Source organism: Hirundo rustica, chromosome 19 (assembly GCF_015227805.2).
Source record: "Hirundo rustica isolate bHirRus1 chromosome 19, bHirRus1.pri.v3, whole genome shotgun sequence".
Classification (NCBI taxonomy): Eukaryota; Metazoa; Chordata; class Aves; order Passeriformes; family Hirundinidae; genus Hirundo; species Hirundo rustica.
In genome coordinates this window covers 3028288-3043976 of record NC_053468.1, presented here as the reverse complement: position 1 = coordinate 3043976, position 15689 = coordinate 3028288, and the positions used below count along the sequence as shown (strand labels likewise).

At 46.8% G+C, this 15689-nt stretch overlaps 1 protein-coding gene across 2 annotated transcripts in view; it reads left to right on the top strand.

Moving 5' to 3' along the window:
• The window catches only part of VPS53 (VPS53 subunit of GARP complex), a 61080-nt gene that overhangs the window by 4951 nt on the left and 40440 nt on the right, over positions 1 to 15689 (top strand). For both annotated transcript variants that reach the window (XM_040082374.2, XM_040082373.2), the window contains exons 5-7: positions 13650 to 13736; positions 13972 to 14087; positions 15254 to 15373. In XM_040082374.2, coding sequence (XP_039938308.1) covers positions 13650 to 13736; positions 13972 to 14087; positions 15254 to 15373 — 323 coding nt within the window. The remainder of the gene's footprint in view (positions 1 to 13649; positions 13737 to 13971; positions 14088 to 15253; positions 15374 to 15689) is intronic.

Sequence of the window (15689 nt, the reverse complement as noted above, 5' to 3'; positions counted from 1 at the left end):
CTTTTCACTGAGTTGTTGGTCACTGGCTGCTGCTTTTTCTTGCAGCTCCTGTTCAGCCCTCAGGTTTTCACTTGTTGTTTTGCCTGACAGAGGTGTTTGCTGGGAGTTCAGTATTGGTGAGCACAGCCATGGCTGCAGGGGTTGGCAGTGCTCAGCTTGGCCCCTGTGCCAGCTGATTTTGAGGCTGAATAGAGCCTGGTTTGGCTCTGTTTCCTGTACTGTTTTAGACCAGGGACATTGAACCTTGAACCATCAGTCAAGGTTCCTCTGTGACTTCTTAATACCAGCCTTAAGACTGGCATGGGGTTATTACCCTCTCTGTTTTCCACTCCTCGCTGTCACAGCGTTTGGTATCTGTTCCTAATCCTATCTCTGCCACAGAGCCCTGGAGGGAATTATTTGACCTGCCCGTGCTTTTGTATTGCTTTAGAGGAACATGAGGCATGCTCATTTCTCCCAGCAGTTTGATCATGGTTGTCTAAGTACTGCTGTTAAACTGGGGATGTGCTTGGGATGTGGCTTGTCTGGGAGTGGTGCTGCCTGTAATTACTGTGCAGGAGTGAGACAGGGGATCAGGTGGGGAGGCAATTACAGAAATTGAGCAGGGAGTGGAAACGGGTGCAGTGCTTGGAGAGTTTGGCTGTGATTGGAAAGCTGGTGCTGGTGTAGCTTTTTGGGCCCGTTTGAGAGGATAAATTCTGGGACAAGACCACAAAAAGAGTGGGCTTGAGAGGAGCTGTGGGTGAGAATTGCCTGGAGTGCCTCAGGGCTTGGAGAAAAGGATGAACACAAGCAGTGCCATGACCAGCTGTGCCTGTGGGGTAACAGGAGCGTTTCTGTGCTGTGGAGATTGGCAAGCTTTGTTCAGAGCTCTGTCCTGTGTCTGTGCTTTCTCACTCTTCCATCTCTTTTATGTTCTCCAAGGCATGGCCATTTGGACTTGCACAGTGTCCTGCTCTGAAGCACCAGGAAGGAAGAGCTGTGCTGCCCTTCCTTCAGTTTGGTTGTAGAGGAACCAGTTAAAATCCTGATTTAAGTAAAAACCTTCAAGTGTTTGCTTGTGTGTCCATGTTTCGAGTGGCCTGGAGCTGCAGTTAATCACAAATATTCCTGTATTTAGCTGTGGGTTTTCCTGTTTTCCCTCATTTTGCTGCTTTGCAAAGTAGAAGCAAACTTGAAGACGGATGCCAGAGCTTGCAGTTGCATGGGCTGAGGCCAGACAATCTCCCAGGAGCACAACTGTTGTGTCTTACTTTGAGATCCTAACAAATACTGAAACCATTCAGTTACTGAAAGTGTTACTTCCCTGGGAAGAAAACTGGATTGATTTTGAAATGCTGTGAGCTTTTTCTTTCTGTGTTTCTAATCCAAGCCCATCATTTCCCACCTGGATGTGCATTTTTTTGTGTGTGAATTGCTGGAACCAGACTGTTGGAGTGGCAGGACTTGGCTGGGTCTTGGAAGTTTAAAGCAGTGAAGGAGCATCAGCAAGCTCAGGTTTTGGACCTGCAGCAAAGGAGGTCACCTTACAGTGCTGAGGAACTCTTGAATGGCATTTCAAATGAGATAGAAATTTATATTTGTCGTCCCAAAATCAGAGAAGAAACATTTGCTGTTGCTGTCACCCCTGCGCTGTGTCCCCTGACATCCTGGGTGCTGTGTGGGGGAGTGAGGCAGCCCTTTTCACATGATCACCCTGTTGATAGCAGATTGTGGGGGTGAAAACCTTGTTTTCCAGCTTCAGCTGCCTGCTCCTGTGCTGAAAAGTGCCTTTGTTTCACCAGCATATTCTCAGGGGAATCAAGGACACTTGGAAATATTTTTATAGAGCCAGAGGCCTGACTTCTCCCACTTGGAGAGGAAGGGTTTTATTTTCCAGTGCATGGTAAGAAATTGTTTTGAAACAACCAAAAACAAGGTGCTGTTAAGGCAGTTCAGTTCTGTGATTGGAAGGGAGTTGGTGTTGCTGTTTTCTTTATTTTTCCTGGTCACTTGGTCCCGCAGAAACCCGCAGAAATGGGTTCTTGTTTCTACCCATCTTACATTGTTACTATATTTGCAGGGAACTTGTATCCTTTATTTTGTGCTTTTAGGATAGCTAGTGTCATCCTGTGAGCCTCACCCTTAGGCAGCCCAGGATGAAGATCATTATTGCATTTAATCATCATAACCACAACTGCAAACCACCCTTGATTAGTAAGGAGACAGTTGGCAGCCAGCTTTTGCAAGAGCTTTGAAACAAAGCTTAAAAGTAGCCACATCAGTGAGTTTAATATCTAATCTTCTCCCATTTGTAACTCTTACCATAAGAGGTGTCTCCAGCCTGTAGTGCACACCCCTTGCAGCAGGCTGGCTTTAGGAAAAGTCAGAAATCTTTGGAAAATTCCAGTCTTTTGATTTCCGTCCCTTGGCGCACCGAGATCCAAGGGGAGCGCTGCAATCTCTTTGAGAGCATGTGCCATAAATAAAAGTGCATCTGAGCTCTGATTTTGTAGCTGCTTGAATTTCAGTGGGAGCTCAGGATCCTGTGTATTTAACTGCAGGATTGGGCCTGAAGGGTGTTTTGCAAAACCCTCTTTCCTTCAGTCACATTTTCTCCTGACAACCCCTGATACCGTGGCCAGTGTTTTCCAGAGCGTTGCCTGACTACGCTTGTGTTGGAGATGTCCTTGTCCGAGGGGTAAATAATGGTTTGAATAAACATCCTTTCAGTCTCTGACTTCCTTCCAAAGGAAATGCAAACCTTGGATGCAGTGGCAGAAGGAAAAAAAAAAAAAAAAAGTCATTTAAGTCAAAGCAAGCCAGGAGGGGTTTCTTTGCTGAGTGCCTGCCCTCAGCTGGTCCATCCCCACTGCCCTTGCAGGTGAGGGAGCTCAGCCTTGACTTTCCCATCTCCTGTCAGCCAGAGCTGCCCAAAAAATGGTTGGGAATCTTGTGCAGGCACTTGATTCAAGTGCTGCTCAGATTTCTGGGGTTTGTCATCAACCTCCCCAATCCCTTTTTTAGACCCCAGTTCCTAGAAGACAAGCTGAGGTTATCAGCCTTGGCAGACTGGGGTGGTTTCTTTTCTTTTTTTTGGGGGAGATAGGGTTATTTACCAACTGAGCCCAGCAAAGAGCTTTCCAAAGCTGTCTTGTGGAGGAGGCTTGTCGAGAGCTGCACCTTCCCAGCTGTCCAGGAGAGGGGAGCCCAGCCTTGCTTTTGAGAGCAGGATGTTGTGCTGATAATTGATGGCGAAGGAGCGCTGCCAGCAGAGACAAATCCGGGTAGTGCTGCTTCTTGTTACTGCCCCAGTCGGAGGGATCTAAATCCCAGTCTGACCCAGTGGGGAATATGGAGTGTGCAGCTATGGAAATGTGCTCTCCGTGCTCCTCGAGGAAAAGGAGACCTTAGGGATAGGAAGTGCAAAATCCTGATGGCAGATCCAGCTGCTGTGCTGCCTGTGATGGAGTCTCCTGTCCTGTCTGCCTGGGATGATGTTTGGGATAACACTTCTGTGCCCCCCTGCCTGCTGAGGTCATGGAGCAGGGCTTTGAGTAGCTATGAGAAGGAATTTCAGTAAGAAATCTTCATGTAAAAGTATTTTCTTTTGTCTGTCAGCTTTTAAACTGTTCCCCAAACAGTCTTGCTCACGTACACATGTGTGGATGAATTAGCAGCGAGGTGTCTGAAAAACCAGATTCTGAGTCTAAAAATAAAAGCCATCAAGTAGATGTGGCCCCAAAAGAGTTATTTGAGCAGCTCTAAAGACAGGAATGCTCCCTTCCCCACAAAGCATAACGTTTCCCAGTTCAAAGCATCTGCCTTTTTGAAATTTTGCCCTAGAATTTCCTCCAAATGCAAAAGCCTTAAAATAGTCTGGCTCATTTGGCTTCCCCTTCCTGGTGCGATATTTCAGTAAAATCTGCAGACAATGCCCCGAACCTCAGAAATTATCTCACTAATGATCCTTTTATGGGAGGAAACAACAGCCGTGGGTGGAACATTCCTCTGCAGGGCGTAACAAAATTTTCCTTGGGAGTCCCAGACTTGGACAATTTTGGATGCCTTGGGAGAGGCTGGGAATGCAGGAGCTGCTGTGGTTCAGTTGTAACAGTTTCTAGGGAGCCGGTGCTACGCGATTTTTCCTCTGGAAGGTTTATTTTTATTTTTTTTTAATATTTATTCTCAGAGCTGCTGCTGCTGAGCTGGAGAGTGGGCTGACCTTGCTGAGAGCTGCAGCCCAGTTGTGGCATAATTTTCCTCTCTGCCCTGGGGTGCAGTATAAAAAGTTCCCATAGATTTTTCCACGGAGCGTTTAACGCTCTCCGTATGGTTTGATGTGTCACTCCTCAGTTGTGTTTATTGCTGGAGCTTCTGCGTGGACTGGCTGTAATTTTTTTGACAGTTGCTGACATGCCTTTACTGGTTGTTTGGCTGAAGCTGCTTCACCTATCAGGCTTTTGTCCTTGTAATAAGTAGCCTGTGCATTTGCTGCTGGTTTAACCCTTGGCAGTGTCTGTGCAACCAGGATGAAGTGCCTGGGTGGGTAAAGGTGGGGTGAATTCAACTAAAATCCATTTTGGAAAGAATCAAGAGCCCCAAAGAGTCCCAAGATCCCAAATGGATTTGTAGCTTGATGGTTTGAATCTAAATAAAACCCAACAAACTTCTTGCTGATATCTCTGGTCCATCTTTCCCTTCCTGCCCTGTGCACACAGCGTGTGTAAATAACTGAAGTTGCATCAGCTAAGGACTGTGTTTCAAATAAAAATGTGGTTTGTTGCTTAAAATATTGCTTAGTGCCGGACTCCATTAGTGTCTGGCTCAATTAGCGCTAGAACGAAGTTAAGTGTTAACTAGAAGAGCAAATGGATGTGCCTGGGCTGGGAAAAGCTTTGGATGTTTCCCATGGCTGAAGATACTGGCTGATAACTTGGATTGCTTTGGTTGGCTCCCTCTTTGTTTTGCTCCGTGAAAACAGTGATATATATTTTGTTTCTCATAACTCCAGCAGTACAAGAAAAGGGATGGCAGCTGCTGTGGTCAAATAACAGGAATATATCCTTGCTGCCCAGCCCGAGCCCAGGCAGTTCATTTGGCCATCCCATCTTTTGGTCAGCCAGGGCTGTCCCTTCTCCTGGCATGTGAAAATGAACATCTGGGCTCTGCAGCTGTGGGGAGACTCTGCCTGCCCTGCCCTGGGTGTGCTGCAGTGTCTGGCAGTGTTTGAGGCTGTGTCTGGCAGAGAAAAATGCCCACAGGTTGTGGGTTTGACAAGGTCGTAGCTGGAAGTGTGTGAAATACTCCCCTGGTTTTTCTTTTCCTTTAAATAGAGATCAGGAAGCACTTTGCAGGATCGATACAGGGAGGAAGGAGGAGATGAAGATGGAGAGTGAGCAGAAGAAGAGGGGGATGCAGATGCTGCCCAGGGCAGTGGGAGTGGGCTCCTCTGCTGCTTTTCTGAGCAGTGTCCTGAGCCCCGGCGTGGGTGGTGTCACCACAGTCAGTGGCTTGTCCCCTCCAGCTTTGCAGTGTCAGCCTGGCAGGCAGGGAGGTGTTTTTGTGCTCTGTGTGCATAAATCTGCTTAAGAAGCAGCACTGTTGCTTCAGCCTCCCTCCTTTACCTCCACCTCCTTGTGTGGAGGTGGCTTTTCTGACTGCAGGTTGTGCTTCAGGCTGAACTGAGGCACTCAGTGCCTGCACATCCCCTACCCTAGGCACTTTGCTGCCATTTATTTGTTTATTTAAGCAAATTCTCCCTTCCAGCCATCAAATTCCTGTGCTGCTTCCTTGGCCCCAGTGCCCAGGTTTGGCTCACGTGGAAGGTGTTGATGTGCCCCTGCTGCTGGGACAGCACTGACTGTCAGAAGCTCTTAATAACTGATTAAACCTAAGCCTCTGAAATATTTGGGGCCTATTTTGTGTCACAATCCCTGATGTTGTAAGCCCCATCTTTCAGTTACATTTTTTTTCTCTCCTGCCTGGCTAAGCTTTATCTCTTGGATTTTTATGAATGGGTCATTATTCTGAAATGTGAGCATATGAAATATGACTAGTGCTAGATTTCAATACCTTTTTAAGATAGTGAATGGATTGGGGTTAAATATGGCGTTTTAAGCCGTGTGACTTTATATATTTTATGAAAAGCCATGCCACAGATTCTGTAGGGCTCCAGCTGAGCGATTAAAGTCCCGTAATATTCTTTTGTAACCCATGAATAATAAGCAGGAGCTGAGCTGCCAAAATAAATCAAAAGCCAGTTTCATTCAGAGTCATTTCCCTAGCGAATGGTGACAGTTGGACAATGTCCTTCCCTTGTAGGGACACCGAGCTCTTTCTAGCCCAGAACACGTTCAGTGAGCAGGGTTTCAGGTGAATGGCATGCCAGGAAGAACCAGGGCTGTTTATTCTCGTGCTGGCATTACTTTTGCCATCTGCTGCAAGGCAGGAGCAAGTCTGAGCTTGACCTTGCCTTGTGCTTCAGTGGGGATGTTCCTGTCCTGCCGCCTGAGGCTGGGAACGGGGCTGTGTTCCTGCTGGCAAGAGGCAGGTGCTGCTGTTGGTGGTGTTGAGGGCACTGCAAGCTGCAGACTGTGACCGTTCCTGTGTGCCTTCGATGCCAACAAAGCAAGAAACCCGGCCTGAGAACAGAATTCCAACAGGCAGGAGATTGTGTCTTACTGTGGATATTTAAAATTCTTCTCTTTCCCTTTTTTTGTCTTTTTTTTTGTTGTTGTTGTTGCCTCATGTTTTTGGTGTGTGGTCATGTTTTTTCCAGCTGTGTTGCTTCCATGCTTCTAGCAGGTAAACTGACAGGAATTCCACTTGGAAATCCCTACTTGCAGAGTTCCTGGTGTGGTTATCCTTTCCTCCCATTTATATTTGCCGGGGCAGAGAAAGAGCCCCATGCTTGTGGTGAAAATTATCTCTACCCCAACCCACACCAGCATGTGAGCGTGGTTATGGATTCATCTTGCAAAACCTGACGTAGCTCGAGCGGTCGCTAAACTGACCCTCCGCAGAAGTCAAGCTCTGATATTGCAGATGTGGCTCTGATAATTGCAGATGTGGCTCTGATACTGCAAATATCACCGGCTGCAGTGTGCAAGCACGTACGCACACAAAGCAGCAGGAGTCCCTCGGTCGTTTGCAGTCTTCCCAAATAAATGTGGCGTGCTTTCCCTCTGATGAGACAGGCAGCTCCAGGATGGAGCGAGGGTGAGCAGCACTGCCAGGGGCACTGGGTTAATCCAAGGCCCTGCAGGACAAGGCGTGTCCTGGGCACAGGGAGGTGCAGCAAACACCTGCAATCAGGGTGTCGACAGCAGGGCAGAGACTCACGGCTTGGCTATTCTCGGACAGATAACAGAATAATGAGTGTCTGCACGGGGAGTTTCTGCTACGTGATAATAGTGTTTAATGTTGGGCGTGGGCCGAGGCTGTGGCTGCTCACCTGCCACGTGTTGAGGCTGTAGTAACCCGCCATGGGGTGATGGTGAGGCTGTAGTAACCTGCCATGGGGTGATGGTGAGGCTGTAGTAACCTGCCATGGGGTGATGGTGAGGCTGTAGTAACCTGCCATGGGGTGATGGTGAGGCTGTAGTAACCTGCCATGGGGTGATGGTGAGGCTGTAGTAACCCGCCATGAGGTGATGGTGGGGCTGTAGTAACCCACCATGAGGTGATGGTGAGGCTGTAGTAACCTGCCATGGGGTGATGGTGAGGCTGTAGTAACCCGCCATGAGGTGATGGTGAGGCTGTAGTAACCCGCCATGAGGTGATGGTGGGGCTGTAGTAACCCACCATGAGGCCCAAGCCCCATGAAGCTCCAGAGGCTTTATTTTTTTAGGCTGTGCAACGCCCACAGTCAGCATTTAAATGGCCACGCGTGGCTGCAAAACTCATGTAAAATTGCTCACTGCAGCAAGGCCGCTCAAACCTCTGTCACAGCAGCATCAGCACCTTTCTCATGGTGCAGGCACCCCTGGGCAGGGCTGGGTGATGCAGTAAAAGCTGGGGAGATGCAGGCACCCCTGTGCCGGGCTGGGTGATGCAGTAAATGCTGTCAGCTCGGAGAGGTGCTGCACCAGCCCAGGGGTGCAGTTCAGGAGTTAAGCTGCAAGGTTTTGGCCAGAACTACCTGGAAATCACCTCTCACTTCACCCCGTGTGATTGTCAGTGTTTGTGCAGCTGTTGGGAACGTGGGGTTCGATTTCTAAGCAGGATTTGGGGTTAAGTGAAGGGGCAGTTACAGCAATCTTAAGCTTCGTGCAGTGTTGGGTGTAATCTCCTGATATAAAGCGTCCTGTGCAGCCTGAGTGGTTGGGATTGGAGCTGATGACACAAAACTCTCTTCTTCGGTGACAATTGTAGTAGTTATGAACTATTTGCTGCACTCCCAGCGTAGAAATCCTCTAAAATCAAACCCCAAGGTGATGAGCCCTTCAGGTTTGCCTGCTGAGGGAAATCGGCTGGCACTGCCCTGTGCTGAGACAAGCCCAGGCTTCAGCTGCAGTGCTTTAGCCCTTGGCTGTAAAACTTAGGGGTTTTCTCTGAAATGAAATCAGTCTGAGAATCAAAGTAAGTCTCCACCCTTCCCCGATCTGGAGGGACTCGTTTGTGTGAGGTTTCAGCGGCAGAAAATGTGGGGCTGGTTCCAGTGTGAGAGGGTTTCTTTGAAATCCCCACAGCTGAGGCTCCTCAGAGAATTGGGGATGGGGACTTATTTTTAGTCGTGGTCTAGATTTTCATTGATCTGGGCTGTAAGTGTGGCAGCAAATGAAAGAAGCATTAACACTCGACATTCAAGAGCAGGGACCAGGCCAGGAGCATTAAATTCTCAGCATCATGACCACAGCCCTGTTTGTAACATTAAAAATGCATTTGGATGCTGCGAATTTGGCAGATGTCAGGTGTCTATAAAACACTTGGTAGAGGGCAGCTTTCTGATGTGAATAACAACATTCAGTTGAACCACATATTGGCTAGAATCAAATAAAAAATAACGTGTTTCTAGCACAACACCAGCAAGCAAATAGAAACCGTGGAGGTATTTAAACCATTACTGAGGGGAAAAAAAAACCCCTCAATGTTAGTTCAGTTAAATCCCCAAGCAAGGAAACTTCATCTGAAAATTTGCTTTTTCTCCCACTTCAATGACATTTTTCGAGTAACGCACAGGCCTCTGAACTCCTATTTGCGTATTTCCTGGTATTGAGGTATTTTCTTGCACAAGATTCCTGATAGGATGCGCAAAGAGGTATTTAGAAATTAACACGCCCACTAACGAGCTGCTGGCTGATGGGGTGATGTGGTACCTGGGCTGGGAGGGGAGGAGGAGGAGGCTGTGTCCATCTGCAGCGCTGCAGGGATTTGGAGAGACTGACTGTAATTCACTGGGCTGGGGTGTTTTCTTTGGTGGTTTGTTTTTTTTTTTTTGGCTGGGATAATTGTTGCTAACACTGTTTTCGTGTGTATGAATGTCAGCCTGGTACTGTAAGTCACTGGAACATAACCTTTTAAAGGATGCATCACTTCCAAATTTAACAAACAAGTCATACTCTTGTCCCACCTCTCGCTGGGGTTATTTTCTTCCCTCCTTCTGCTGCTTGGAAGATCTTGTGTGGAAAGGTGACACAAGGAGTGATGTGTGGTCTGACCTGAAGAGTTGCTTGGGACAGTGCCAAGGAAAGCTGGTTTTGAGGCAGTCTCTCAGTGATTCATGATTTGCCTCTGCTCCCTCTTGTTTTACACCGGTGCCTTTGGAGTCTTTTCCTGTCGCATCTCAAGGTGAAGGAGGTTGCGGAGCTGTGGCTGATTCATGGGCTGTGTTTTTCCCTCCAGCTCTGGAGAATTTGGCAAACAGCAGAGCTGCTCACTGGCTGCCCAGCTTACCTGAGCTCAGGCTGTGAGCTGGAGCTGAGTTTTCCACCTCCTGTGCGAGGCGTCTCAGCTTTCTGCATTTCCTCCCTGCTGTGAACGCGAGAGCTCCCGCTGCATAAACCCCGGGATGGCTGAAAACACAAGGTGGCCTTAAACTGGGGGAACCCCTCGTGTGTTCCCCTCCATGAATTATTTTAGGGACTTGCTTCTGCTGCCCTGGAACCGGGACACCCCACATCCCCTGCTGCATCCAGGGCGCGTCGGACGCGCTACACCGCGGCGGGAGGAATGCGATCCGCGGCCGTAGCCTCCCACCAACCAAGCCCTCTGCGTCTGGAACCTCTCCCCCCGTGGCTGCTCCTGCCCTCTTTGCTAAATTTACACTTGTCCGAGCAGTTGGGAAGCCCAGGGTCAAACGTTCCGGAAAAAGCCCGGGACGCCTCTGACCGCTGGCTCGGCTGAGCCCTCTCCATGCCGCGGTTCTCAGCCGGTGCTGGGACTCAGAGGTTGCACAAAGTTGAATAAATAATGCTGATGGGTTAATTGTAGCTTGCAGGCTCAGTTGTTGATGAGAGTCAGATGGTGGTTTTTTTTCCCAGCACGTCTCGCAACCTTCGTTTCGACATCCTTGTTTCGTATAACCGCAACAAATGATGTCTCCGGTCTCTTCATGTATTCGTGGTGCTCTGCCCCCGGAGTGAACTGCTTGGTGGAGGGGAGGAAATGCAATAACTTCGCTCCTGGTTGCTGTTTGGGGTGTGTGCATTTACATGTTTCCCAGTTGCAGCGATGAGGAAACCAATAAATTAGTAACGCAAGGTGAACCCAGTGCCGGGCCACAGCTGGGGGATCGCTGCCTGTCATCCATCATGGGAACCAGATAGACCGGAATAAAAGCAATTCCCGTCCTCTTGATGCTGTTTTTTCCTTAGGATTTCTGTCTGAAAGAAACCTATTAATGAAATAGTAACAAAAGCGGTGAGAAAATGCTTTTAAAATTCACCGTGCACTGTTGTAGCAGGAGCAGAGTGTGAAGGGAAATGTGGTTTTTTTTTCCAATGCGGTGTAGCCAAAACGTGGCTGTGTTTTCCCCTCTCTTTTTACAGCTGAAAGAATAATCATTAGTTACATTAATAAATTTCTGTATTACACCTTGAGCAATTAGACCTACTTTTATGCCCTAGATTTTGGGTTCTTATCCCCTAATAACCCCGTTTAGTAAATCTGAGGTGTTTTCTTATATTTGAAATTTGTTTTTCCTTTGTTTTTCTATTTGCTTTGCTCTGTCTTTCTAGTGACTGGGAAGGTGATGGGTTTCTTTCATTATTAGTTAATTTTCTTTATTTGTTTCCTCTTCACACGGTATTTTACTCTCAGATGCCATGGTTAGAACGTACAGCAAAAAAAGTTTAATTGATTTCTTTAAACTGTCTTCTGGTTCTTTGTAATTGTACGTGTGCGTGAAATAACATTTTTTTTTTCATTCACTTCTGAACTTCCCACCAGATCTGTCTGACAGGGCCCTCCTGACTTTAAAAAAAATAGATTTTCACATAGTGTTACTTTCAGCAAATGTTGGAAGAAATGTTTTCATCCCTAGATGTAAATTATACAAATGATACATTCATTATATAAATATCGATATTATATAATGAATTAGTGTGTTCTGACTCATGTCAGGAATATGCAGCTCTTTTTCTAGGAGAATAGATAAAGATTTATGTCTTAATGGCTAAGCAAAAAATTGGAAGAAAGTTTGAAGGAGCGAAGCAAGTGTTTATGAGCAATTCTGATTTACTCAAGTTTGCTGTTGAGTTCCCTGTGTGTTTTTTGTTTTTAATTTTTGTGGAAATATTTCCCTTTTTCTGAGGGATGTGATGCGGGACTGGAACAGAACAGGAGCTCCTCCTGTCCCAGCCACATTTCTCACAGCAGCAGGGGACCACAGCTCTTCAATTCATCAGATGGGGCAGAGCACACGTTGTCTCATTTGTGTTTTTCCAGAGTTTTTAAGGAGGTGAAAGTGTCAGGACCAGGTGATGACACTTACTTTTGGCAGTTTTAAGTGCTCAGGGATAGAATCCCATTTTTCTCTGCTCGTTGTTCCAGGAGCAGTTTTTAGGTGGGGATTTTGCCCACCCTCAGTGTGCTGCTTTCCACTGAGCAGCAGGAACGTGTTCTTCACCACTTTCCTGTAAAGGCTCTCTGCTATTTTAAAATCACAATTATTAAATGTCACCATCAGAGAAATAGATTCTTTTGGAGAAGCCCTGAATTCCTGGGATCGTGCAGAAAAAACAGCGTTTGCCGTTAGTGCTGAAGCAAAGGGAAACAACAGTCGGCATCTGTAAAGAATTTCAGGCTGACTTATTTAAAAGTAATATAAATATAAATATAAAATTTAATTTATACAGACCTATCAAAAGCTCAGACCATGCAAGACAGTTGGTTGGTAACCCACTTGAGTAATGTGCTGCAGGCCTGAGTACATTCACAGCTAAATATGTTGAAAAGAGCATTCTTTGCTTCTTTGCTTTGCACTTAATCCACTAGCCTTTAAATGGAGGAGAAAATTTAATTCTCAGAGGTGGCTGGAGCCCCAGGGAGAGGCTGCTGGAGGTGTTCAGCCCTGGTACAGAGCACATTTTTGTGTGTTCATGTCCCTCAGCGAACATCTGGCAGCTTTGTGACACCAACCCATAAAGTGTTAACTTTCACATGATTCAGAAGATTTTTCAGAGGAGACTTTTCTTCCCCCCCCCTCCCCCCTCTGGAAAATGAATTAAAACCGTCTCCAGCTTTTATACTTTTATTATAACCCAGCTATATTCCAGCAAGAGCTCCTGGCAGATAGTTGCCTCATCCATTTCCAAACGAAGATGTGTTAAATTTATTTGCTGAAGGAACTTGTAGCTTGTGCTGTAACCTTGGTCATGGGACTGGGTATAAAAACAGAGGGATAGAAGCCCACTTAACAGCGGGGAACAAAGTGGAGCTGGAGCTGGAAATGTTATCAGGCTGGGGAGGCAGAACGCGTTGAATTACTTCAGAAAGCAGATTTTGGACATGTGATTTTGGACATGTGGCTTCGCTCCCCGAATCCACGTGTGGTTCACGCTGCTCGTGTGAGGTCAGGCTGTGCCACGGTTGTAGAAAAGGGACCGGGTGCCCCAAGAAAATAGGAAAATAGCACTAAAATCCAGGTGAGAGCCATTTCCTGGGCTCCACCTCTTTACCTGTGCTTGGAAAGAGCCATTCCTCCTCCTGCAGGTGTATGGGAGGCTGAGCTGCCCATTCCGAAGGAACCAGCATCACGTTTTCCACCAGGATCATGTCCTGCTAATTCAGCAAGGGGTTTGGGCAAGCACTCGGTGTTCTATATGTGTGTTTTTTATTTATAATTAATGAGCACAGAGGTCTTCTGGAGGTTTCATTTTTCTGCTCTAAATATGTGTTGATCAGGAGTTAAGTTCTACCTGTTTTTCCACACTTAGTGTGTCAAAAATATATTCCAGTACCCTTAAAGGGCTGCATTCATAAAATACCTTGATGAAATTTTGCCAAAGCTTTATTGTAAAGTGGATACTGAGACCCTGGCCCACTCGGGTTCAATATTCCAACATGGTACATTGACTTCTGTTGTGCTGCTGGTATTTTCTTTGTAAGAAAGCTGCTCCCCTCCACTGCCCCAGCCCCAGGGACTGTTAAGAGCAACTGTGTATTTCTTAGAAAGGTGAAAACTGAATGCAGATTTTCTTTCCACTCTGACCTTGTTTCTTTTCCAGGCCTTGGAAGAAGCCCAGAAAGCCATTCAACAGCTCTTCGGTAAAATTAAGGATATTAAAGACAAGGCTGAAAAATCTGAACAAATGGTGAGCAGCACTTTCTTTCTGGCCTTTGGAAGGGAGGGGACACTGACTTTTCCTGCCAGTAATATTTTTGTCCTTGGTCCTGACCGGTTGGTAATTTCCTACTGAGCCCGAAGCGTTCACGGGGCCGCTGAGCTGACACCTCTGCAGCCCCAGAGAGGAGAGAGAGGCTCCTTGCCTCCTGAAAATTCCGCTGCTGGGGCTTGATATTTAACCAGAATCCCTTTTCACTCGCTAGGTGAAGGAGATCACCCGGGATATCAAGCAGCTGGACCATGCCAAGCGTCACCTAACCACCTCCATCACCACCCTCAACCACCTCCACATGCTGGCAGGGGGCGTGGATTCTCTGGAGTAAGTGTGGGAATTCTTGGTGGTCCTTCCGCACCGCTGCTGAGTTGTGAGGCTTGTGCAGCGCTCTCCGTGGGTCTGTCACAGCCTGCCTAGTTTTTTGGAGGGAATTTTGCTTCCAAGTTTGGACTTCTGCCGGCAGATCCTTCCCGTGTTGCTCTCGGTGACCCCCAGCCCGTGTTGCTGTGTTTAATAGTTTGCAGCATCGATTGCTTGAATTGCTCTGTTGATGCTTGGTGGTAGGGAATGAGTCTGGCTTCATTAAGGAGTAGGACGGCTTCTTAGGAATCCTCATTAGGGATGTGCTCTTGGGAATTTGGGAGGATTTTTGTCAATCTTGTATCTCTAACTGCAACGAGTTTTACTAAAGGTCTACTCTGGTTTTCATTCTGGCATGAGTTTTAAGGAAACCTTGCAGCTTGTACTGTGTGTGAATAGGGGGTTAAATATTTCTAATAATTCTAATTGTGGGTTTTTTAATATGCCTGAGGAACACACAATCTGGGAAAATACAGGGTTTTTTTTCACATGTTGCATCCGTGAAGTTGCACAGCCTGTTCTTGGTTTGTAGCAAATCCTACACGAACGCCGGGTCGTGAAGTGCCGGGAACAAAATTTTACTTCAGCCTGCTGTCTCCACTGGAATGATCCTAAAGGATGATAGAAAAATAAATTAACTCGATTTTCTTTTTTTTTTTTTTTTTTTCACTGTCAGTTCCCTGTGAAAGTTATTAACAGAGAAGTCAAGGCTAATGGCTTTTCAGCATCGTTCTCCTCCAGAGAAGCTTTAAACTCACACTTTGTGTGTGATGACGAATGGCTTCACTCAGGTCATTACAGTCAAATAACATTTACTGCCTCCGGACCCATACTGGGAAGCGGATGCATTCGGTAGTTTACATGTTCCTTGCCAAATGTTGCTTTTGACATTTATGTTTTGTTGGGTTTTTTTTCGAGGCATTGTTCAATGTGTGCCAGATTGGTTTATTTTAGCGTCGCTTAAGTGAACTTTTAATGCCGCCTTGGAATGTTAATGAAGAGCTGTGTGTTTTAGAAAAATAAATGTCAGTAGGGACCAGCGTGACCCAGTGGGGGTGAAGGAACCTGTGGAATTGCCACCCAGGATTTTCATTGAGTCTGCCTTTGTAAAGCTTTAATTTCCTCTGCAGGGCTATGACCAGGAGGAGACAATATGGGGAAGTCGCCAACCTTCTCCAAGGTGTCGTGAATGTGTTGGAGCACTTCAACAAGTACATGGGGATCCCTCAGATTCGACAGCTCTCTGAAAGGTAAAAGGTTCAAACCCTGAGCACTTCCTTTCCTGCTGGGGAGGAAGGGTAGGAAACGTCTTAGACAGATTCAGAGTCTCTAGGATGTGAAGCCTGCACATGGTCCTTGGAGCTTCTTTCCAGCCAAAACAAACAGGGTAAAACTGGACAGAGTTTGCTCAAATGGAGCAGCCCATTCTGTTCAACAGCAGCAATTATTGTGGATGGAACTTGCTCTGTGCTTTTTACTGACTGGCTTTTCATTTTCTCAGCTGGAGGAGCCTGTGGAGGCGCAGGTTGTTCTGTGTGATGTTCACGTGCAGGTGTTGGTGTGGGG